The following is a 26,487-nucleotide window of genomic DNA, read 5'->3' as shown; positions in this document are numbered from 1 at the left end:
GTCTGTGAGGTACAGGGGTTCATCAGGGTTTGTTGAATAAATGAATGATGAGTAAGTACATGCAATAGGCCGGCTTCCCTCTAAACCCTAGAACTTCACTGTTATCCTTGGAGCTCTGGAGGTAGAAGCACAAACACTTGCCCTCTGATACCCTCAACCTGCAGCCTCAAGCCTGGCGGTGACAACAGCCACTGTTCCTGTCCAGGTACAAGAACTGCTTGTGTGAGCGGGTTCTAAAACTTAACTTACCACCTTTCTCCGCAAACCTGTTCTTTTTCCTAATTCAGTTGAGGGTATCAACTCATTTTCTCACACAGACATGAAATCTCGTCTTTGACTTCAGTGTCTTGCTACTATCCATAATTTGCCAAATCCTGTCAATTCTACCCTTATAGTATCTCTGAAATCTAACCCTTGACTCCACCCCCACCGCCACTACCCCAATCTAGGCCTTCCATTATCTCTTGTCTAGACTACTTGTCTGTCTTTAACTCCAAACCAGTCTCCCTGCACCACAATCTCTCCTTCCTCCGAACTATCTCAGCCCACTGCCGAGAGATTAATTCTCCCGTAGAACAGTTCAGACCACATCACTACATACCTGCTCAAAACCTTCAGTGGCTTCCCATTCCTTACTAAAGCAAAGCATTCAAAGCCCCGAACCCTCTTTCCATGCTTGTCTTCCACTGCTCTCCGTTACACACCATACCCTAACTAGACTGCTTACTGACCTCAGCCCATTCTGCTTCTGCTTCCTGAAATGCCTTGCCCACTCACCATCTCCACCCAAATGCCATGTCCTCTATAGAGAGAAGGCTACATCTCTAACTAGGTGTAACCTGATCTGCCTCTAACTTCTCTGGCATGTTGAAAGTTGCTCTCCTAGATCAAATCAATTAGTTCTGTAACACAGTTATGAAGCCAATTTTCTGGCTGCACACGTGAATGGAATGATGAGCTAACCTCCCATCTGCTAACTACTCCTGAATAATCGGAAGTGGATGGACAACCAATTAAAATACTATCAGAAGGAAATTAAAGATGAGCCAAATAAATGGAAAGGCATCCTGTGTTCATGGATAAGACAATACTGTTGACATGCCACCCAAAGTGATCTGCAAATTCAACACAACCCCCAACAAAATTCCAACAGCCTTTCTCTGCAGAAAAAGAAAAGACCATATTCAAATTCAAACGGAATTTAAAAAGAGCCTCGAATAGCCAAAACAATCTTGGGAAATAAAAGGAAAAGTACTCACACTCCCCGATTTCAAAACTTACCACAAAGCTACAGTAATGAAAACAGTGGTACTGGTATTAAGAACAGACACATAGACCAACAGAATAGAATTGTGAGCTCAGAAATCAGTGCATGAAATAAAATCATCCACGGTCAGTTAATTTTTAACAAGGGCGCAAAGGCCATTCAATGGGGAAAGAACAGTCTTGAAAGAACAGTCTTTTTCAACAAATGGTGCTCAGACAACTAGATTTCCGCATATAAATAAATAAAGTCAATCTCTTATTTCATATCATACATAAAAATTAACTGAAATGTAAGAGCTAAATCCATAAAACTCACTAGAAGAAAACATAACGGGGGGTAAATCTTTATGACCTTAGATTTGGCACTGAATTCTTAGATACGACAACAAAAGCATGCGCAACGAAAGAAAAAGATAATTATGACAAACAAAATTAAAACATTTTGTGCATCAAAAGGTATTATCAAGAAAGTGAAACAACAACCTACAAAATGGGACAAACTATTGGTAAATCAAACATCTAATAAAGGTTTAGCATCCAAAATATATAAAGAATTCTTATAACTCAACAACAAAAAGACAAACAACCCAATTCTAAAATGGTCAGTAGACTTGAATAGATTTTCCAAAGAAATATACACATGGCCATGAGCACATGAGCATTTGCTCAATGCCATTAGTCACCAGAGAAAAGCAAATCAAAACTACAATGAGGTACTACTTCACACTCACCAGAATGGCTATAAATTTTTTTAAGATTTTATTTATTTATCTTTAGAGGGGAAGGGAAGAAGCGAAGGAAAGACTTTTCAATGTATGGTTGCCTCTCATGAGTCCCCTGCTGAGAACTGGCCTGCAACCCAGGCATGTACCCTGACTGGGAATCGAACTGAGAGCGTGTGGTTCACAGACCCGCGCTCAACCTACTGAGCTACACCAGCCAGGGCCTTATTTATCTGTTCAGAGGGGAAGGGAAGGAGAGAGGGAGAGAAATATCAATGTATGGTTGCCTCTCATGCGTTCCCTACTGGGAACTAGCCTGCAACCCAGGCATGTACCCTGACTGGGAATTGAACTGCGATCGTCTGGTTCGCAGGCCCGCACTCAATCCACTGAACTACACCAGCCAGGGCCAGAATGGCTATAATTTAAAAAAAGGAAAATAAAGGGTATTGTCAAGGATATGAAGAAACCAGAACCTCTGTACATTGCTGGTGGGAATGTAAAACAGTCTGGCTGATATGGAAAACAGTTTGGTGGTTCCTCAAAAAGTTAAACATAGAATTAGAATATGACCAGCAGTTCTACTTCCTGGTATATGAAGTCTGTCCAGAAGGCATCCAGCCAGGTGATATGAAAAATAGAGACATTTCTTGAAGAAGATACAAGATGCAAGAAACACTGTACACAGGACAATGACATCTCAGTCCCCTTCGAAGTAGGCACCGTGGGACCTCACGCAGTTCTTCCAGCTGCCATCAGCTTCCCTGCCGTATTTTCCTGAATCTCATCAGTGGTCTAAAACCTAACCCCTTTCAAAGGTGATTTTAGTCTGGGGAAAAGCCAGAAGTCACAGGGTGCCAAATCTGGGCCACAGATTTGGGTGGCTGAGTCATTTGGGTGATTTGATGTTTTGTCAAAAAACTGCATGAGACATGATGCATGCGTGGGCGTGTTGTCATGATGAAGCTGTCAATCACCAGTTGTCCATAGCTGCAGCCTTCTGAATCATCTGAATACTTTCCACAGAGCAATGTTCAAGCTTAATGCAAAATATGATGCGGGCTTGTTGCTCTAATCACTTAGTCATTTTGAATGTGACAGCGCACAACACAGCACACATGCTCACTCAACAGCATCTACCAGCCCCACTGACTAGTACAGTGAAGTCCTCATTGTTCAGGCACACACATTCCAGCCCATTCTCCTTGGCTGCCAGGTTACATCAACGTTGTGCAAACCGCATAAACCGCTCTTGTTATATTAACAATGGCTGGACTTTTTCCGGACAGACCTCGTATATTCAAAAGAGTTATTAAAAACATGTGTTCAAACAGATATTTGTAGACAATGTGTCCACTGCAGCATTATTTTCAATAGCCAAAAGGTAGAAACAACTCAAGTACCACCAACAGATGAACTAATAAATAAAATGTGGTATATATATACAATCGAACATTATTCAGCTATAAAATGGAAAGGAGTATTACTACATGCAATAAAATGGATGAAACCTGAAAACATCACGTGAAGTGAAAGAAGTCAGACACAAAAGGACAACTACTGTATGATTCCACTCACATGAAATACCTCGACTAGGCACACACACAGATAGAAAGTAGATTAGAGGTTAACGGGCTGGGAGAAATGAGGGGTGACTGCTTGCTGGGCACGGAGCTTCTGTCCTGGGTGATGAAAAAGTTTTGAAAATAGATGGTTTGGCTGCTGATGTTTGCACGACATTGTAAATGTAATTAATGTCACTAAATTGTACTATTAAAAATGATTAAAATGGCAAAACAAAACAAAGGCTGCCATAGATTCAGTTGAGGGCCATTGTGTCAAGAAAGCCATGAAGCAGATGCCATCTACCTGCTTATTTCAGAAAAGTCAATGGCCAATATTTATGATCGCATCCTCACTGTATTCTACGAAGCATACCTTCATGCTACCCAGGTGACTGTGCCATTCTGCTCCACGCATTACTCCTCCTGGAATATTCTCATCTGTAAAAGCATTAAGAAGTGTAGGATCAACCAAACCAAAAGGCAAGACCCCTTCCCTTGCCCAAAGGAGCAACGATAACAGGGGGTAGGGAAACTACCTGATTTATTTGGGCAACTGGGCTGACCCAAGTGCATCAATGGATGATTATTTGCATAAAGTGACGCCAAATGCTTCAGAGTCTCTTTGTTTTCCACTAGAAAGGAAAAATTCAGAAGTCAGTGAAGAAATACAAAAGAAGTTTTTCCAAGTTCAACTTCAGGGTTACAAGTCATTTTTCTCTCCTCCTCGAACCCCACTGAAGTTTATCGAGGAATTATTAGAATTAAACACATGGTCCTGTTTAGCCCAGAATGATGACTAAAGAGACACACATCTTCTTACATTAAAAGGTATTAATGATTAGTTTAGAAAACACACTATCACACCAAAATAAAACTTGCTTTGGTATGTTTAACTACCTTCTCAGGCAGCTGTGGCCTACAAATAATAATTTCTTGTACATTGCACTGAAAATGATACTATCTCATATATAATAGACCCAAAGAGAGTCAACAAGAAATTGTTTTTTAGCTATTTTTTAAAGATTTTATTTATTTAGTTTTAGAGAGATGGAAAGGGAGGGAGAAAGAGGGAGAGAAATACTGATGTGTGAGAGCAACATCAATTGGTTGCCTCTCAGAAGCCCCCAACTGGGGACCTGGCCCCCAACCCAGGCAGGTGGCCTGACCAAGAATCGAACCAGCGATCTTTTCAGTTTGCAGGCTGGCACTCAATCCACTGAGCCAGGGCGGCAAGCAATTGTTTACCTCATCATAAGGTACAACCAGTTAATTAAGGTTTAAAGCAGGAAAGGGCTATTCTGTATAGTGGCTTATTCACTTTTACATTGCCAGTGTACACAGACGTAATAATCACTCAGTAAATGCTTGTGGACTAAACCGAACAGATGGGACAAACGGCTCCACTCAACAAAGCCAGGCCGTCATTAGACCCAATCTCTCTCTCACCAGGAACTGTTTGGACAGCTGATGTATGTACAACCATATCAGGTTAGTTATTTGCTCAGGGAGTATGCGCAAACACTCACCATTTAAAAAATTTTACAAGGGACATTACTTAATTGGAATTTTCTATCAAAGCTCAAATAGTATAAATATAAAGTGACATTCTAAATACCTGTTTGTACTGGCTTGTCATATGGGTATGTGACCAGCACGGAACCACCATCTAAAGCCACAGAAAGACTGAAGTCCTGTTTTCGAATCAAATTCTCAATGATGGCTTTAGTCTCAGGCTGGGAAGCATTATCTAAAAAATGAAAAAAGTAAAGTGTCAAATAAGTTTTGAAATTTTAGTATAAGCAGCTAAGAAAATATTCTCTAGTTGAACAATCAGAAGGCTAACTTACCAAAATCTGTAGTAAGTACTTTATTAGTCCATAAGCCACTATCTCAAGCAAGAAAGGTACATTTTAAAGTGTAAGTTATTTTCAGTTTACATACATCAAGATAACTGTGTAAAAGCTGATGACTCTAAGCAAGTAAGAAAACTCTTAGTGGAAACTAAAAGGGAGGAACACATCCTCCTTTAAAAAATAATTTAGGGACTTCCGCCAAGATGGAGGCATAGGTGGAAACACTGTGCCTTCTCCCACAACCAAGTTTCAATACCACAAAAGTTTTGGAGAACTAGGACACACCCAAAGACCAGAAAACTGAATTATACGGAAGTCCGACAGCTACGAACCGTTCAACGGGGACGGTAAGAGAGGCGGAACCAGCAGCGGAGCTGGGTGGGGCAGGACAGATCCCCCGACCTAGGTGCTAGGTGCGCAGGCAGCCCAAAGCCAGTCGGGGTGCGGGGCAGACTGACCAAGGTCGCACATTCATGCACAGTGAGATGGACCACGAAGGCCGCAGGGGACGAACCCAGTGGTGGAGGGCTGACGGCGGTGGCACACTCGAGTGCAGTGGAACGAAACTCGTGGGCCTGGTGACGGTGGTGGCTGCGGTGCCAGTGGGGGTTGCGGCAGCGGGCGGCAGAGGGAAGCCATTGTCCCTCTTTGACCCCGCCCCCACACACAACGTCACAACCCAGCAACTGAGTTGCCCTGCTCTGGTGAAAACCTAGGGCTCCGTTCCTGCTACTTAACAGGCACGAACAGCCCAAAAGATGGTGCAAGAACTCAAAGTCCCAGAGTCAATAACTCTAAGCGACCAACAGATTGCCAGCCTCTCAGAAGCCCAATTTAAGACACTATTTATCAGGATGCTCACATAATTGGTAGATTACAGTCACAAATTAGAGGAACATATGAAGGCTAAACTAATTGAAATGAAGAGAGATGTCCAGGAAACCAATAGTGATGGAAAGGAAACTGGGACTCAAATCAATGGAATGGACCAGAAGGAAGAACAAAACATCCGACCAGAAAGGAATGAAGAAATGAGAATTCAAAAAAATGAGGAGAGGCTTAGGAACCTCCAGGACATCTTTAAATGTTCCAACATCTGGATTATAGGGGTATCAGAAGGGGGAAAGAAACAGCCATGAGTGGAACACTTATTTGAACAAATAATTAAGGAGAACTTCCCCAGTCTGGCAAAGGAAATAGACTTCCAGGAAATCCAGGAAGCTCAGAGAGTGCCAAAGAAGTTGGACCCAAGAAGGAACACACCAAGGCACATCATAATTACATTAGCCAAGACTAAAATGAAGGAGAGAATCCTAGAAGCAGCAAGGGATAAGGGGACAGTCACCTACAAAGGAGTACCCATCAGACTGTCAGCGGATTTCTCAAAAGAGACCTTACAGGCAAGAAGGGGCTGGAAAGAAGTATTCCAAGTCATGAAATCCAAAGACCTACAGCCAAGATTGCTTTATCCAGCAAAGCTTTCATTTAGAATGGAAGGACAGATAAAGTGCTTCTCAGATAAGGTCAAGTTCAAGGAGTTCATCATCAACAAGCCCTTATTATATGAAATGCTAAAGGGACTTATATAAGAAAGAGATGATGAAAAATATCAACAGTGAAAGGACAGCAAACACACAGGTATTAACAACCACACCTAAAACAAAAGCAAACCAAGAGGACAGCTAGATCAGGAGTGGAACCATAGAAATGAAGAACACATGGACGGTTAGAAACAGGGGGGTGGGAGGAGGAGAAGGGGGGAGAAGGCACAGAAAATAGCATAGATGGTAGGTAGAAAAAAGATAGGGGGGAGTGCGAGAATAGTGGGGGAAATATAGAATCTAAAGAAGTTGAGACATGTGGTTATAAACTAAGGGGGGAGAAGGGTGGGGGAGGGAGTGTGCGGGTGGAGGGGAATGAAAGGGGGGAATAGAACAACTGTAATGGTATAATCAATAAAATATATTTAAAAAAAACAAAACAAAAAAAATAATTTAGGGAATATATAACCTATCCTTGAAGGTAAAGAAGATTTTCAGAGAGCAGGTGTTTTCTGTTTTCTCTAGCATTGTTTGCAAGAGTAAAAAATTAGGAATAAACTGTCTACCAGCCCAGAAATGGCTGAATGAACAAGGGCACTGCCACACATGAACAGTGCTGTTAACGCGACTGCTAGAGATCTACAAGTACTGAAATGGAAAAATGTCAGCGACATATTCAGTGAAAAATTTGCAGAGCAGTATGTGACCCCATCTAAGTAAGGGAAATAGGCCCCTTCAAACAAACAAATGTTGTGTGTGTGTGCGCGCACACGCATGCGCACATGCGCACATGTGGGAGGGTAAGAGATAATAAATGTCTCTCTATGACCAGTGATGGAACCCCCCCGGTATTACTGATTGAATTTCTAAGAAAAAGACTTTAATCACTTTTGTAAATTACAGAGGAGGAAATCTGAAGTTTTCTTCACGTCTGTATTTATTTATACCTTACACCTGCCATCTAGAAAAAAGTACCCACTACTCATGTACAAAATAGGATCAACCCATCTCCTAAAAAGAGAAATAAAATGATCTGCAAAGTACTTCGATGGCTTAAAAATTAGTCTTACTTGTGAAGTCTGTATCCAGGTCTCTGTCGTGAGCATTTGTTTGACCTGTCTTTGAAGTGCAGTCTTTCTCCTGTGCTCTCTCCCGCCCATCTGGATTAAGAGAAGGGACGATCACAATTCTGGTCCTGTCGACCAACTGAAACAGAAACAGAAGTCAATGAGTTTATTAGCTGTAGGTGGAGTCAAAAGGTACCTACCATGCATCAAATGGAAAATCTTTATTGTTTGTTTTAAACATAGATTTAAAAGGCAAAACTAAAAGAATAAAAATAATCTCTTGCTTCAAGTACATTAAAAAAGAAACAAAAAACCACCGCATAACTAATGTTCACAGAGACCTCCTGACGACTCACAACAGGGGTCAGAAAACCACTGCCTGCAGGCCAAACCCAGCCTGTTGCCTGCCACTGTAAGTAAAATTTCACTGGCATATAGTCATTCCCATGACACGACACGACACGACACTTTGTGTTGCAACGGCCAAGCTTGTAACAGAATGTCTGCCCCACAAAGCCTGAAATATATACTGTGTGGCCCTTTATAGGAAAAGTTTGCTGACCACTGGCTTAAATCAATAGTAATGATAAGGCTGTATTTTCCAGATTAAAAAACTAGAATGTATAATCTGATAAATATCAGTGTATGTCTAGAAACAATGAGACAGAGGAGTTGATATCAGTATGTCAAAAATAATGAAGTAGGGTATTTGTTATACCCACATACCTTCTTCTCCAGATACTTTGTAGGCATCAATAGCTACATATGACATAAACTAATTCCTGATATACTTCATACTATATATTTCTAGTAATAAATCAGAATAAGTTATCTCTGGTTTATTCCATTAAAATAGTATATAGATTGAAAATACTTGAGACCCTTTGATTAGTTGGTCCTTATATCTCTCTTCTGGGGAGATTTTCCCCCTAAAGTATCCATGCATGGGCTTCACCACAGGTCTACGTGAGTATTTTCTTGAACTTACCAAACAATTCTGTCCCTTAGTTCAAAATAAACGACAATCTAAAGTGAGCTAGTTCAAGACCAATGAGACGAGTGAGGCGAATTCTCATAAAGTAGGAGTTTTGAAATTCCTAGGTGTTTCATCTGGGGCAAACAGTCTTACAACCGTAAGGTCAGTAGGTAGCAACTCTGCCCAAACACCGTAGCTTTTCAAGGAATACTGATGCCTCCGAGGGCGAGGCCCAGTCATTGGTGTTTTTAAAAACTTCCCAGATGTTTCTAATGTGTAGCCAGGGTTGAGAACCACTGTCCTAGATATTCTCCCATTTAAAAAAAAGAACAAAAATGTCATTGAGATATGCAACTCACATGAAACCGTTCATGGAATTTACTTTGCCTAAGATTGTAAAATACTTTTTGATCAAGTGAGATATAAATTAATCTTATCGAATCGCACAGTTTCCTTCTGATCCTAATCAAGACATATACTCTTTCCAGATTTCTTTTAGGGGAGGCGGTACAGTGTAACCAAACAGCGCACAGGCTTTAGAGTGAGAGACGCTGGGTTTAATTCTAGTTTTACCACTTACTGGCTGTGTGACTTCATGCAAGTTATCAAATACCTCTGTCTCAGGTTTCGAATGTATAAAATGGAGATAACAATTACAGGGTTGATGATTAAATTATGATGGATGTAAAGTACTTGTTACAGAGCCTGGCAGACAGTAGGTATTAAATACATATTTGTTCCTTTCTCCTTCTCCAAGTTCTACAGAGACGGTGCCAATCAGTGAGTGTTCCAGAAGCACACACCCTCTTCCCTTCTGCTCTGTAACACAACACTGACCAAGGTTGCTTAACCCTAGGTGCCTAAGCCTACAAACCAAAGTTCTTTTCGCAGTCATGGACGGGCAAAGTAGACAACGCCATGTTGCTTTGTCTAAAATCTTTAGTCAGCCAAGCTCTCCAATAATTCTGCATTTATTACATGAAAACAAACTATTTGTCTTTCACCTAATTTTTTACTATAGTATCCTAGTTACAAACAACTAGGAATGAAAGTCCCTCAAGTTAGAATGTACAAAACGGCAAGATTGGAGGGATAGACTACTAAATAAGGAAGCAGATGACTGAATAGAAATCTTTAATATTTTCCTCTATGTCTTTTAATTGCATCCAAAAAAGAAATAATAGAAAGACACTATTTATAATGAGTATATACAATGATCCATTTTTAAAAGTGAAGTTTATAATGCACTAAAAGTGCCTCTGTGTAAAATCTAAGAAGAAATTAAGTTTTCAAAATGATGCCTTGATATCAATGTAGCAGGGAGCTTTTCCCCTTTAAAGCAGGTCGAAACAGGCTATTCTCTTACTTGGGTAACAGCTGGATTCTTTTTGTAGTTTAGGCAGAGAAATTCTGCCAGAGCCAAAAGCAGTTCAGTTCCAACGGGAGCATTTCCATGGATACCAGCAACAAAACGAATCTTCGGTTCTTCAGGCTCAGACACGTTGGGCTTATTGGATATTTCAAGGGACCAAATTTGACGATATTCCACACTCTGTCCCAAACTTTCAAAAACCAGAAACACAAATTCAGCCAGTAATCAAGCACTATATAATGTTAATGCTGACATAATTTTTTCTGACATAATTTTTTAAAGAAAATAAAACATGAAAAGTCTTACAAAACCTTTAAAGAATATTATTCTCATGCCAAAAGGCCTTAAGAAAATTAGTTTTCCTTGACTAAAAAAAAGAAATGGTGAACGATTATGACTTAGTTTTGCATTCCTCCAAATTCAGTCATTCTCATATCATTTTCACAATAGTGGTCCTATCCCATACAACCTTCACTGATATTTAGTTAACATACAAGAGGGACCCAAACCCCCCTGAATTTATTTATAAAAAGTTGTGTATCAATTCTTACATGTTTAAATTTCAGTCACCTTCCAAGTATTTCATTTGAGGCAATATACCTATAGAGATGTTTTTTCCACTGCTCAAAAACAGTTTTTGAACTAGTCGATTTTGATACCTTTTAGTACTTCTGCTGTTTTTTGTTTCACCTCTTCCACAAGGACAAAACATTTCCCTCTGAGATCTCTTTTCATCCAGGGAAATAAAAAACATTACTGGGGGCAAGACTGGGTGAATAGGGAAGGTGGGGCATGGGGTCACGCCTTTTTTCTGGCCAAAAACTGCTAAACATTCAGTGTGGTGTGGGCAGGTGCCCTTGTAAATCACCCATCATGAAATAGGCAAATGCACTGAAAGAATCTCCAAAAAAAAAAAAAAACCAGTGAAGCCCAATGCAGCCTCTCACAACGACATCAGCTGGTATACTGATACAGATGGGTTCCTAAAATACAGCAGGGGAAGCCTGTATTACAAGGGGCCCACACTCCAGATGATAATTCTGTTTTATTTGGGGGGCCCCCCTCACTTAAATTTTATTTTGGAAAAATATAAATATAGAAATACGTAGAGGATCCTACTTTTAAATCGAAATTAATTTAGACAACTTTAGATTTACTATAAATGCGGTACCAGTAGTATCACAGTAAAAGTGACTTAAAATGCTCTCCTTGCCCAAGAGCTCTGCTTTCTTTGACATAGAAGAACATTTACTGCAGTTAGATAGAAAAAATATATTCACATTAAGTTAAGAAGGATTAAGAGAACAGAAAAATTATTGCTTCCTGACCATGCTATTCAATGACACTTAGCACCCGTCTGTGGACCAGGCGAACCATCTTGTGCCCACCGTTGGCAGGTGTGGTGTATTTGGGGGGAAATATTTGACTAAAAAAGTCATCTTGAATCGAAAGGTTGAAAAAATTTAAATGAACAAAGTAAATGGATAGCAAAATAATTTCCTATTTTTTATTTTAAAATGGGCTCTATGTGGCACTAAGATAGACAATATTAAAACCTAAACTGGGCAGAAATAGTCAAGGATTAGTTTAGGAAGAAAGACAATTAGTATTACCAAAGTAACGATCACTCTTTTCATCTATGAACATTATCAACCAGAATTTGAAAAACTAAATTTGCTGGTAAAATTAAAAGGAGCAATGAAGAAAAACAAAGTAAAGAAGTAAAAAGCTAGATAACATTCATTAGGTATGCAGCAGAGAACTGTAAGCTCAGGGCAACATGTGAAGGCCCTCACCTGGCAAACAACAGAAATCAACAAATCCAGGAAATAGTTTTGTTGTAACTGCAGCAAGACCTAAAGAGGATTTACAATGACACGGTGCAAGTGAGTACAGAAGCCCCAGAAAGTGAAGATAAAGCCAGTCTCAGCCATTGGTTTTACATGAGCCATTCTGCATATTTGCCTAAGAATGTCAATCATGTATGTCCCTAAGGCTTCAGGGCACAGCATCAGTTCAACTGTGGACAGATATGAGCAGTGATTTTTAACCTGTAAATATTACCTTATATGGGAATGGAATCTTTGTAGCTGCGATTACGTTAAGGCAGTGACTTTCAACCTTTTTCATCTCACTGCACGCACAAACTAACTTCAAAAATTCTGTGGCACACCAAAAAGTCTATTTCTTGCCAATGTGACAAAAATAGGTATAATTTTCATTCATTCGCACTGGATGGCTGTTGTTGTGTTGGCTGTTGTCCTTTGTTTTTACTGGACAATCTAAAAGAGGTCAGTGCTCCTGACTAAACAAGTCAGGTACTGCACGCTTTAAAAAATCTCGTGGCACACCAGGTGAAAACTGCTGGACTAGAGTACAGAAAATGACAGTAACCAGGCTGAAATTTCTAATTTGAAAAAAAGAACAATCCCTGACAGGTAAACTCATAGTTCCAAATTTGTCCTTTGTCCCAGCAAAATAAAATAAACTAAGTAATATTTAGTCAGAGCATGAATCTGCAGCTAAAAAGTGAAACGGTTTTTAAATCAGTTGAAGCAACCACTAGCAAGAAAAATTTTACATTTCCTGTGGGCACAAGACATACATTACTAATCTAACAAGTTATTCTCTTCCAGATTTCCAAGATTCATTGTTAGAAAGCTCTCCAAGCAAATACGTTTCGAAATAAGTAAACTTGAACTCTATACATCCAGCTTCCAAATAAATTATCAGAAATGTTCAACATAGCTTATGCTGAACGTAACTCCTTAAAAAAACAACAACAAGCAAACAAAGGAAAGACAGAAAAGTGAGGCAGTAAGAAGGTGACCCTTACTTGGTAAGATTTGTAATATGTGGGTAGTTCATCACAAGTCCTCTCAGAAACTCTGATAAGTCCTTGTATGAATGGTATCGATAAAGAGCCAGGTTTGAGGAGGAGCGTAACATGAGGCTTTCCAAACCATTCTCAGCTGAGAGGTCTTTAATTAAAGCTTCAAACTCTTTAGTAGTTGGATCACTGGCGTCCTCAGTGTTGGTGCTATCTCCTTTTCCTTTCTTTGATTCATTGTTTGAATCTGTTGAAGATCGAACAAGTGTGAAGTTGACCTGAATGGCACCGTCACTCTTTACGGTCACGTTCTTGGTAACCGGATTATACCTGCGATAAAGGGGACAGATCAGAGCCACGCCTTTGCAGCTGGAGTGCACAAGCCCTGGCGAAACAGGTGTGCAGACGATCTGTGAACCCTGGAGATAAACGTGGTGCATCTCCCTAAAAGAGTCAAATTTTTAACTTCGTGATAATTTGTTTTAAACATCAACAAAGAACAGACATGGGCAGACTGTAAAACATACATGAGTTTTTAAGATTAAGTACATGATTTCAAAAGCAGGTTTGTACTAGCAGTGGATACCCTCATGTCTCCTGGAATCCGAGTTCACTTGTCTGTCATCAGGATGGATGGCTGGGAAAGCCTGCAAGGTACTAACAGGACATTATCTCCAAACACATCATTCTTGCCTTATTTTTCAGATACCTTGCTGCTTTAGTTTTTTCCAATACTAGGCCAAAAAGGAAGAAAAACAGGAAAGACCTCATTACCCCATCAATTTATGGACCACTAAATATTTGAAAATCACTTATTTAAAAGGTAATGGAAACTATAAATGTTTTCATATCCTTACCCTTATTTCAATGGGTGCTCAAACTAACTCTTCAGAAATAAGACAGCTAGTAGGGGGAAGAATATCCTGTGGTAACATTTGCACTCACCAAATGTAAAAAAGAAAACTACAAGAGAGTAAAAATGGTAAGTTTCAGATTAAACAGTCAGGTGGTCCAATTCTAAGCTGTTTGTAAAAGAGGGAGAAATTAAGAAAATTAATTTTTTTCCAAGGAAATAAAAGTCCTAAGTTAATTTTCTTTTTTTAAGTAACCTTTGTGGAAAGAAAAATCTGTAAAAAAGATAAAAATGGGCTTTCCTAAAGAATTTGCAATAAGAAAGAAAATTGCACTGAAGCAATAAGGAATTAAATATACAATAATAAAAACTGGGTGTCTGGCTGGGATGGGGATAAAAGGCAGAAAACCACTTGAACAACAATTAAAATAAAAATAAAATAAAAAATAATTTAGAATTTTAAAAAGTGGGAGTCTAAGAAAGAGTATTTATTGGGCAACATGACTGAAGTGGACAGCAGAACAGGAGTCTTTCCCCAACTAACAGGCACTTCCCAGAACGGTTACCGACAGCGAAGGGAATCACTTACTGTGGCTTTACATGTGGACGGGGCAGGTGATCTGAACGGGAAGGGTAGAAGAGGCCCCTGTCCAAGGTCCATAGTTTCACGAATACCTTACATTTAATAGTTCATATACTCACTTTGCAACCAGAGGAGAGTCATGTAACCAGCTCTAAACTTCATAGCATTAAAGGTTGCTTGGCCTCTTTAGGGCTGTCTGGTAATAACCCTCCAGTTATTGAAACCCTCCAGTTCCATCCTCCAGATGGAACTATGTTTGTCTTATTCCCAAGCGCTCAATTTCAAAGTATTCAGTCACTCACCCTCGAGCAGATGCTGTGATTTTGTAAGTTCCTGGAACCAAGAGACGCCAATAGTCTCCAGTTTTGTAAGTAGTCACTGGGTGATTTATTTCAGCAACACTAATGGTGGCATTTAATATACCCCTGCCATCTGTGGCATCTAGGACAAATCCTTTGACACCCTGATGAACCTGGATAAAGCACAAGGATACCAAGATTATCATCTAGTTATTTGGGGAGCTCATATCCAAAACAACAGACTGTTAGTAATGTAAACATGTGGAACAAATAGCACTTTAGGAGTTCAGAGTAAAGCTAGATGTAAATGCCTATTAAACAAAATATTTTAGTTTCTGAAAGGCTAATTTTTCATAGGCTAGGTTTGTCTTTATCATAAGTATTATAAAACACACTGTTTAAACTGAAAACTGGCTTGGCCTCTTTAGAATGAAAATATCATAAAAAATAGAAGGACTATTCTAAAATAAAGAGAGCAAAAGTTGTAATTAACCAAATGCAATGCATAAAACTTGACTTAATCCTGGTTTTAAAATATAGCTATAAAAATCATTTGGGGTACAAGAGGTGGAGATTTAAATGTGGACTAGGTACTAAGTAATATTAGGGAATTATTGCTAAAGATCTTAGGTGAGATCATGGCATTGAGGATGGCAAATAGAATATATCCTTATTTTTAGGAGATGTATTCTGAAATATTTAGGTGTAAAATATCATAACAGCTATAATTTACACTGAAATTGTTCAGCAAAAAGGTGTATGTATAATTTATAATAAAGCAAATACAGTAAAATGTTAAAAGTTGTTAAATCTAAGTAAAGGAATAATAGTGTTTACTGTATCTATCTTATAACATTTCTGTGTATTTAAAAATTTTTAGCATAAACTGTTTTTAAAAATTAGTATGCACACTCAGAGCTTTTATGCCACTCCACTCAGCAAAAAAAGTAAAGCAGAAAAGCTCTGACACAAAGTAATGGTTAGATTATCTGAATAATTAACCATTATTAGCACATTTCTTATAGTCTTACCTATTGGTCACCATGCATATCCAAACAAAAGGAAATAAATCATTTCACACCAAACCATTGGCAAAAATAATAAGAATAAAAGTATTTATCCTGTAGCCCATCTTTTTATCACTTGACAGATGCTTATGTGTGTCTCCAATTAATGTTAGCCTTTCATAAAGACAGGGTAAAAAGTGGCCACTAGCCATTAAAAGTAAACATCACTGCAGTGTTTAATCCTTTACAACTCTTTCCCATGCATAGAAATTAAACTCACTTCCATTCATGGATTTTCTAGATAAATGTACTAAAACACAAACAGCCCAAATTGGAATTCAAAAGGGTGTATTTTAAAATCACCACATGAAAATCACATGTATCTTCTTGCTTTTGGGAGAAATTTCATACTTCGCTCCTGAGTAGTTACCTGTTTCATAAACTGGATTAGAGATCTTCGATTCTGGTCCCAAAATTTTGGTAGATCCTTTTCCAATGGGTATTTCACACAACCCAGTTCAATAGTCACTTCAAAGCAATTTGTTTGTAAATAGTTCCAGTCCTGCATGCCACCTGAAAGATACAAAATTAAAATCAGTCACTCTGAAGAAATTCTAACTAGCTCAGGGCCCAAAAGGTAAGCAACATTGCCAGCGAAAATCCAAACTCATCTTTTCTCAGCATTGGTTGAAAAACAATAATGTGTTCATTTGAGAGCTGTTTGATGCTTGTGGTACAGGTAAAACACTTTTACTTTCACGTTCAAGAAGAACTCAAGCTCGGCTTACCCTTGTCTTATTAGCAAATCTAAGGTTCTTTGTAATACAGCCAGAGGTCAAGTATAACACCTGTATCAAGAGTTAGTACATTATTTTTATTCAAGGTGCACCAAATGTAAAAATAGTTGAAAAGGTTATTTGAATATTTTAAACTATTTAAACAATTTTTAAAAGAATAATTATTTTTCAAAATTAAAAAATTAGTAACAAGCAGCACCATTGGGAAACAGAAAATCCATCCAATTATACGGCCTTAATATAAAAGAATGTTTGTTTACCTGGGACATTATACCAACTAGCCCCGTTTGTTATTCCATGAGGAAAGTATTCATTAGGATATATATTCTTGCAAGGTCTTCCTTGAAACATCTGGGAATTTTCCTGAGGAGAGAAAAAGAATCTTTATTTGTATCTGTTTGTATCTACATAAAAAAATACAGGAAGGATAAGGAAAAGAGAACAAAAATAGTTAATAAGAAGGTATACGTGGAGGTGGAAATGAGATCCATGGAGCCACGGGAAGTGGCGAGGCTTTCCAACGCATAGCTTCCTGAGCCATTTTAATTTGTTAACAAACGACTATTATGTATTTTTTGAATCAAAATTAAATGTGCTCTATAAAAAAATGGACTCTACTTCTTACAATTAAACTTAAACTAATCCAATTCTTCTTCAAAAAGGCTCATATTAGTATTTTCATTTTGTGTTTTTAAGAATCTTAAAGTCCAGAAAAGATCATTCACACACAATGTGCATTAAGCAGCTTTTTCTGACTCCGAGGGGAACTCAGGCAGCCAGCCCCTTACGCTTCCCCTGCACTCTGCACAATTCTCCCGCTCTGTTCCAACTGGTTGCACCTTTTCTCTTCCCTAAAAAAACCCCACCACACTACTCCTTCCAAATGTCTGTGTCTTTGTGTGCCCAACATCTAGCACAGTGTGTAGCACGCAGTACACGGGCAACACCTTGCTCAATGAAGGGTAAAAGAACTGCCACGGAGGCACAAATAAATGCTACTGGAATCCAGAGACGAAAAAGATTACTTCTGACTAGAGTGGCAGGGACAGCTATAAAAGATGGTCAAAACTTCATTTCTTGCTTTTGGAAGTACAAAAGTGCAGAAAAGTATGAAGAGAAAATAAAAATAACAATGTCCCATTTCCACCCCTGAGAATTAACCATTTAACTTTAAAACACATAAACAGCCCCCTTTCATAAACTTACTACACCAGTTACAGGCTTATGATCTCACTGCTCTCTTGTCAAATAAAAATTATTTTAGATTACTGTGATGCTCTCTTGCTTTTTGGTTTTTCCACTGCAGACTTGCATAATCTATGTCTCTCTCTTTCTCCATTTCCATCAGTATCTATATAGCTATCAATTTAATTATTTATATACATTGCTGTACTAATATAGTGTGTATATTATAAACCTGCATAAAAATAAAAATTTTAAAGAGCACATTTTAAAATACATATTTCTAATATTTTTAGCTAGTATAAATGCCACTCCGGACACCACAGTTTTAGGTAGTACTAATATTTCAACTTTATTCTTAGAGCAGTAAGAAGCCAATGAATGTTTCTGAAGAAAGGGTGATACATGGCATATTCACGGCTCTGGGAAGTTCATTCTGGTTATCATGTGAAGATGGACGGCAGCCGGGAAGACCCATCAGCGCACTGTGGGAAAGTCCAAGTGAGAGACAGCGAGCGCGGAAAAGGCTGGGGCAGTTTTATTTTACCACGTTTATTTTACTATCTGCCTTATTTCTCAATGCTCTACAGCGACAATTTTTAAAAAATTTAATTAAAATGGCAAAAGCAAACATTTTGGCAACAGAAGACTGAAGGTGAGGATGTAGGTGTCCAGTCTCAGGCCATACACAAAGAAAGAGTCTAAAAGTTATACACCAAAATACTAAATGATCGATGATCTTTAGCTTTATTTCCTTTTTTTGGTTGCCTATATCTTCTAAACTTTTCACAATAACTTTCATTGTATGATAGAATTTTTTAAAGAAACATTACATAGTGGTGACAGGTAGAGAAACTGGATGAATTTGCCAAGACATTAAAAATGGCAAAAGGCATACTTTGAAAAGGGAAAAAAAAGTAAAAGACATGGTATGGAGCCAATCAGAGGAAAAAAAGCTCTCTATTAAGAGCTCTCTACTACATAAGGGGACAGAAATCAAGGGGAGACTATATTAGTGTCAGACTCTGTAGTCAAGAAAAAAAAAATAGATGTTGGTAATGCTTGGGGGGCAAAGAAGGGGTCAAAATTCATTCTTTTGCATGTGAACACCCAGTTTTCCCATCACCATTGGCTGAAAAGACTGTTCTTTCCCCATTAAATTGTCCTAATGCCCATTGTAAAAAAAAAAAATCAACTGACCATAAATGTAAGAGTTTATTTCTGGACCCTCAGTTCTATTTTGTTGATCTACATGTGCACCCTCATACCAGTATGATAGTATTTTAATTACTGTAGCCTTGTAGTAAGTTTAAAATTGGGAAGCATAAGGCCTTTAACTCTTAAAATTTATTCCTCATTTTGGAGGTAATTTTGTCTTTTTTTAATATACTTTGTTGATTATGCCATTACAGTTGTCCACCTTCCCCCCTTCATTCCCCTCTACCCTGCACCCCCCCTCCCCCATTATTCCCCCCTTTAGTTTATGTCCATGTGTCACAAGTTCTTTAGATTCTGTATTTCCCACACTATTCTTGCCCTCCCCCTGTCTATTTTCTCCCCACCATCTATGCTACTTATTCTCTGTACCTTCTCCCCCTCTCTCCTCCCACTCTCCTGTTGCTGACCCTTCATGTGATCTCCATTTCTGTGGTTCTGTTCCTGATCTAGCTGTCCTCTTAGATTGCTTTTGTTTTAGGTGTGGTTGTTAATAACTGTGAGTTTGCTGTCCTTTCACTGTTCATATTTTTTATCTTCTTATTCTTAGATAAATCCCTTTAACATTTCATATAATAAGGGCTTGGTGATGATGAACTCCTTGAATTTGACCTTATCTGAGAAGCACTTTATCTGCCCTTCCATTCTAAATGAAAGCTTTGCTGGATAGAGCAATCTTCGATGTAGGTCTTTGGATTTCATGAGTTGGAATACTTCTTTCCAACTCCTTCTGGCTCTTTTGAGAAATGAGCTTGACAGTCTGATGGGAACTCCTCTGTAGGTGACTGTCCCCTTATTTCTTGCTGCTTCTAGGATTTTCTCCTTCATTTTAATCTTGGCTGATGTAATTATGATGTGCCTTGGTGTGTTCCTCCTTGGGTCCAGCTTCTTTGGGACTCTCTGAGCTTCCTGGATTTCCTGGAAGTCTATTTCCTTTGCCAGACTGGGAAGTTCTCCTTTATTATTTGTTCAAATAAGGTTTTCACTCATGGCTGTTTCTCTTCCCCTTCTGGTACCCCTATAATTCGGATGTTGGAACGTTTAAAGATGTCCTGGAGGTTCCTAAGCCTCTCCTCATTTTTTTGAATTCTTGTTTCTTCCTTCTTTTCTGTTTGGTCATTTTTTTCTTCCTTCTGGTCCACTCCCTTGATTTGAGTCCCAGTTTCCTTTCCATCACTATTGGTTTCCTGTGCATTTCCCTTCATTTCAATTAGTTTAGCCTTCATTTGTTCCTCTAATCTGTGACTAAAATAAACCAGTTCTGTGAGCACCCTGATCACCAGTGTTTTGAACTGTGCATCTGATAGGCTTGCTATCTCCTGGTTGCTCAGAAGTATTGGCTCTGGGGCTTTGAGCTGTTCCTCTTGAGCCATAATGTCTTGATCTGTTTGCACCTGTTACATACGAAGGTTGGAGCCCTAGGTGTTCACCAGGGCGGGGCGACCCAGTTGCTGGGTTGTGATGCTGTATGTGGGGGTGGGGTCACAGAGGGGCAATGGCGTTTTTTTCTGCCCTCTCTGATTTTCATCCCCTTTGCTGCTTCCCACAAGCAAATTGGACCCTTCTGGTGCTGGTTCCCACATGTGTGGGCTTGTGCATCCTCCAGGACCCTGTGGGCCTCTCCAACGAACTCTCTGTGAGCCTGGGAGCCTCTCTTGGCACCTCGACCCCCTGAAAGTTTTTTCAATTGGTGCTTTTACACTTTAATTCCTGGCGCTGGGGCCCTGGTCTGCGCGGTCTGACTCACTGCTCATTTTTTTGCCTGGTTTATCTGCACGTGAATGTGTGACCACAGTCAGCCAGCTGCCTTGCGCCCCCACTGGGTCTGCCCATTGCCACCCCATGCTTGGGATCTGCCAACCACCGCCCTCATGCCTGTTGGTCCGGCCACTTTTTCCTGTGTGACCCCACTCCACCAGCCGCCTATTCCGCCCCTCTTACTGGTCTGGATAAATGGTTCATTGTTGTCAGACTTTCGTACAGTTCAATTTTCTGTATTTTGGTTGCGTTTTTGTTACTAAAACTTTGTTGTCTTTAAACTTGGTTGTACGAGGAGGCACAGTGTTTCCACCTACTCCTCCATCTTGGCCAGAAGTCTGTCTTTTTCTTCCACTTCCTTCCTGAGTTCTATCAACTCTGCTTCATTTCTTCCTTTCTTTTTCTTGCTGTTTTTATTTTTAAAATATCTGAGCCCACATGATTATAGCATTTTTCTTTTTAATCTGTTAATATGGTAAATTAAACTGACTCATATTCAAACGTTGAAACAGAAAGTAGGCATAGACAATATGTAAAAGCATGGATTGGCTGTGTGTCAATAAAACTTTATTTGAAAAAACAGGTGCTAGGCTGGATCTGGCCCCAGAGCTGTAGTTTTTAAAGCCCTGTGTTAGGCTACTTTACTAGTTTTTTAACTTAAGTACTAGTCAAGTGAAATAAAGTAGCATGCATATGTTCCAGGTACTGTGCTAAAATTCACAGATGGAAAGACAGTACCTGAGCTTAAAGGCTAATAGGGAAAAACATTTACTATGTTCAAACATGAGATGGGAAACAGAGCAGGAAAATTAATAAGGCTGCCCGAAAGGAATCGTGGAAGGCTTAACCTTCTGAAAGCACCCGATCTAAGTCCTGCAGGACTTTGTTTACTGCATTTTTTGAATGTACAGAATTAGTTGTGTAGCATTTTATGCTTAAGCACAAGCCTACCTTGGCATAAGAAAGTGCTATTTGTTGAAACACAGCATCATCTGGTGATTTACTGTATGTGGCAAGCCCTTGTTCATCATCGTCAAAAGGGTAGTTAACCACTAAAGAACCTGCCAGGGAAAAGAGGAAAGGTGTCATGTTATCCGTTTCAAGATGAATCATTAACACAGTAAGCTTTTCATAATACTGCCAGAGATGGGAAACCAATACAATTTTCCAAGGCTAATTTCTTCTATAGAAATGAAAAAGTCGCTCATTTCCTGAATAGAAAATCAAAATAGGTGAGTAAAATCTTAAATACTGTCCATGACACTTAAAGGATGTCTTAACTGGAAAGGTCTTGGGAATTTACCTGAACTTATAGGTATAATTTACATGTCAAGGCTGAAACTAGAAGAAAACAGGCTTAATTTAAACAATTTTATTGCAATACATAGGATCAGAAAAACTGAGCAAAATTTGATACTCTTTCAGTAAAATTCAGACATTTATAGGGCCATGAAATCTTAAAATAAGGGACCCTTGGCTTCCTTCCTCAGCTGCCAGTGGGCACTGGGTCCTTCTGTGGAGGCTAAGGCAGTACTGACCTGAGGCCCCCACCACCAGGCTGCCTGGCAGCACTTGCCCAGACCATGGCCTTGTCCTAAGAGCTCACCTGCATCTACTTGGCCCTTGGCCCTCATCCTGCACAACAACGAGGTGACAGTCACGGAGAATAAGATCGATGCCCTCATTAAGCAGCTGGTGTAAATGTTGAACCTTTCTGGCCAGGCCTGTTTGCAAAGGCTTCGGCCAAGGTCGACAGTGGGAGCCTCATCTGCAATGCAGGGGCTAGTAGACCTGCCTCAACGGATAATACTGCAGCAGCAAGAGGTCCTGCCCCCACCACTGCTGCTGCAGCTGAGAAGGAAGTAGAAGCAAAGAAAGAAAAATCTGCAGAGTCTGATGATGACGTGGATTTTCATCTTTTTGACTAAACCTCTTTTGTAATACCTTCAATAAGAAGCTGAACTCTGAAAATAAAAAAAAGAAGGGCCCATCTCATTTTGTAGATGTGGAGTCTAAAACAGAGAGGTTAAATGGTATATGTATGGATAGCAGAGCCAGCCCTGACCTACACTCAGAAAAAAAATCCTTTAATTTTCTGACCTACACTCAGAAAAATAAAAATATCTCATGTTCATACTAAAAATTAGTCAATTGGAGTTAGATCATATGATTTTTCATGACCTAAGGTACATGTGTAAAGGACATCAACTCCCTTCATGCTCCCCACAGGGCAAAAAGCAGTTTGGATGCTTCTGAGACAAGAGCCCAGAGCTGCACACGCCTACTCCTCCACCAGAGGGTGGATCCCATATTTTCTAGTTAGTCTCATTGTTTTCATTTGCCCATTGTCCATTCCATTCATTCTGCCTCTACCGAGCCAATCATTCACCTTTGCTTTTTTTTTCTTTTATCACACCACTTTATGAGAATGGAAGTGAAGGAACACATTTAACTTAAACTCAGATGAAGTAATACCATGATAACAAATATCAGCAAACATTTATATATCTAAAAAAATGCTCTTTAAGAGTATGAAGAACTATGCTCATTCTAGTCCCCCAAATAGTTCTAACAAGAACAGTGTACTTTAACACTTCTTCTGAGACAAATTTCTCAAAAATATTTTACTTCACCCTGGACCTATGACCCATTTCTAAAAATTCAAACCAAGGGGCGGGCAGGGCACAGGAGAACAACAGGGGAAAACTGGGACAACTATAATAGAATACCAATAAAAATAAATAACTAAAATGAAAAGGCAAACAAAAAAATGTCAACATCAACACCTACTCAATACTGTCAAATTGCTAATTTTTGAAGGCCAAAAACATAAGGTCATAAAAGGCTTAAAATACTTCTATGAAACATTCATTTTAAAAAGTAGTATCAATACAAAAGCATAAACAATGAAAGAAAAATAGATAAATTTGACTTTATAATTAAGAACTTTTATGCATTAAACGCTGTTATTAAGAAAGTCAAAACACCACCCATAGCATGAGAGGAAATATTCTCAAATCAGCAATCTGATAAGGTTAGAGAATCCAGACTGTACAAAGAACAATTACAAATCAACAAAAAGACAAAAACCAAAAACAATTAAAAATAGGCAAAAAACTTGAACAGATGTCTCCAAAGAAGATATACAAATGGCCAACAAAGCACACGAGAGGTTCAACATATTTAGTCAATAGGGAAATGCAAATAAAAACCAGAATGAGACCCCACTTTTCACCCACTAGAATGGCCATAATAAAAAAAAAATAACAAGCACTGGTGAGGATGTGGAGAAACTGGAACTCTTATACATGCTGATTGGAATATAAAATAGTTTAGTTACTGTGGAAAGTAGTTTGGTAATTCCTTGAAAAGCCAAACATAAAATTACCCAAAAGAATTAAAAACAGGGATTCAAGAACAATGTATTCCAATGTTTGCTGTAGTATTACTCATAATAGTAAAAATGTAGAAACAACCTAAATATCCATAAACAGAGAAATAAACAAATTGTACTATGTGATAGAACATTCAGCCATAAAAAGGAGTGAAGTAATAATACGCGCTACAAATATAAATGAACCTTGAAAACATTGTGCTAAATGAAAGGAGAGAGACCAAAAAAGGTGACATACTGTATGATTCCACTACTGTGAAATATCCGGAATAGGCAAGTCCACAGAGAGAACACAGACGGAGACCGCCAGGGCTGGAGGGGGAGGGGGATGAGGGAGCGACTGCTCAGTGGACAAGGAGATGAAAACACCGTGGAACTGGACAGAGATGGTGGTTGCACTGTGAACACACTAAAACATTACTGAATTGTTCCAACGTGGTTCATTTTATGTTATATAAATTTCATCTCAAAAAATTAGTATCAAAATTTACAAAAAGGAACCTCACTTTTTTCTATATTCTTTCAATATCCTTCTAAATTGAAATCCGTTTTAAAATTTCTTTGCCAATAATCCAAAACCCATTTAAAGATTTAAGATGAGAAGACAAAATATGCCATGGAAAGAAACATGTCTACTTGACTGAAGATGAATTTCCCACTGTGCCAAAGTCTTGATATCGCATGTATAAATTTGTATTTTTTTTCCACTGGAATGGAACTAGTAGGTAGGTTTTCAGGTTTAGCCAACATATGTGATGTATTCTCAGAATTTCTTTTAAAGATTTTATTTATTTATCTTTAGAGGGGAAGGGAAGGAGAGAAGGAGAGAAACATCAATGGATGGTTGCCTCTTGTGCATCCCCTGCTGGGAACTGGCCTGCAACCCAGGCATGTGCCCTGACCGGGAATCAAACCGCGATCCTGTGGTTCGCAGGCCCGCGCTCAATCCACTGAGCTACACTATCCAGGGCTATTCTCAAAATATTTTTAATAGCTCAATATAGAACATATCTTCTATCAAAAATGGTATAAAGTACATAAAATATTTTTAAAAATTATTTTGCCAACATGGCTGTAATTCCATAATTCCTATTTGGGTCTTTGAGAACCATCCATAATTATCAACTGTGGAAGTATTTTTTTCTTCTACTGGCAAGCTTTCAAAGTAATATTTTAGAGAATCGCAATTTACATCTTAAATCTAAATATCCTAAGTATACACTGTCATTCTAAAATAGAGTGACATTTTAGAATGGCATTAGGTTAATCTATGTGCCATCAAGTCTCAGTTGTGATACTTCTTCAAATATTCCAACAAATGTTAACATTACATTTCTTTCCCCTTGCCCTTGGTGCTAATACCTTCACTTAAGAAAAAAACACTTTATTGAGATATAATTCACATACCATACAAATCATCTATTTAAAGTGTATAAATTGATATTATTTAGTGCATTCACAGGGTTACACAATCTCTTTCACTACTATATAGTTACAGAACATTTCATCACTGGCCCCCAAAATCTGTACCCATTAGCAGTCACTCCCCATTTTCTCCCACCACTACCCATAATTTTCTATCTATGGATTTGCCTATTCTGAGTATTTCATTAAAATGTAATCATACAATATATGGTTTCTTGTGATTGGCTTCTATCTAACTTAACATGTTTCCACAGTTCATCTATGTTGCACAGTTCATTCCTTTTCAAATACAAATAATACTCAGTCATAATGAGTACACCACATTGTATTTATCTACCACATCATATTTATCCAATCACCAGTGGAGGGACATTTGGGTTGTTTATCCTTTTTTATTATTATAAGTAATGCTACTATGCACATTCATACACAAGTCTATGTGTAGACATAGTTTTTCAGTTCTTTTGGGAATTGACACAGTCACTCTTATTCACACAACCGTAGTTGGACATTGTGATAATTTTTCATCTTGACCTCTCATCCTTATTCAACTGCTCAATTCCTGCTGAATTGCATGGAAGTGTATAAACTCAGATACTGCATGAGCAGGAGGTTGCTATGCTGCAGTTAAATACATATAGCACGTAATAAGAAAGTATCAAAACTTAAACCTATATAAAAGAGTTTATTAAGCTTTAGGGAGAAATAGGACTAAACATTTAGATCTGTTAGTGTTCAATTTTTATAAATGACAACAAGCATGTTCCTAAATTCCCAGTGAG

At 38.7% G+C, this 26,487-nt stretch overlaps 1 protein-coding gene and 1 pseudogene across 1 annotated transcript in view; one reads left to right on the top strand and one right to left on the bottom strand.

Moving 5' to 3' along the window:
- Positions 1 to 26,487, bottom strand: part of CPD (carboxypeptidase D) — a 72,796-nt gene that overhangs the window by 7,510 nt on the left and 38,799 nt on the right. Inside the window, exons 8-17 of the mRNA XM_037070276.1 lie at positions 21,838 to 21,947; positions 16,992 to 17,094; positions 16,365 to 16,507; positions 14,931 to 15,100; positions 13,199 to 13,522; positions 10,357 to 10,552; positions 8,018 to 8,153; positions 5,169 to 5,300; positions 4,090 to 4,185; positions 3,927 to 3,991 (exon numbers count right to left, since the gene is read on the bottom strand). Of these exons, the coding sequence (XP_036926171.1) occupies positions 3,927 to 3,991; positions 4,090 to 4,185; positions 5,169 to 5,300; positions 8,018 to 8,153; positions 10,357 to 10,552; positions 13,199 to 13,522; positions 14,931 to 15,100; positions 16,365 to 16,507; positions 16,992 to 17,094; positions 21,838 to 21,947 (1,475 nt within the window). The remainder of the gene's footprint in view (positions 1 to 3,926; positions 3,992 to 4,089; positions 4,186 to 5,168; positions 5,301 to 8,017; positions 8,154 to 10,356; positions 10,553 to 13,198; positions 13,523 to 14,930; positions 15,101 to 16,364; positions 16,508 to 16,991; positions 17,095 to 21,837; positions 21,948 to 26,487) is intronic.
- On the top strand, positions 22,470 to 22,816 carry LOC119003739 (60S acidic ribosomal protein P1-like; annotated as a pseudogene).

The sequence above is a fragment of the Sturnira hondurensis genome, unplaced genomic scaffold (assembly GCF_014824575.4).
Source record: "Sturnira hondurensis isolate 20B ecotype Veracruz unplaced genomic scaffold, ASM1482457v3 Scaffold0018728, whole genome shotgun sequence".
Classification (NCBI taxonomy): domain Eukaryota; kingdom Metazoa; phylum Chordata; class Mammalia; order Chiroptera; family Phyllostomidae; genus Sturnira; species Sturnira hondurensis.
This window is presented reverse-complemented; position numbering and strand designations above follow the sequence as displayed.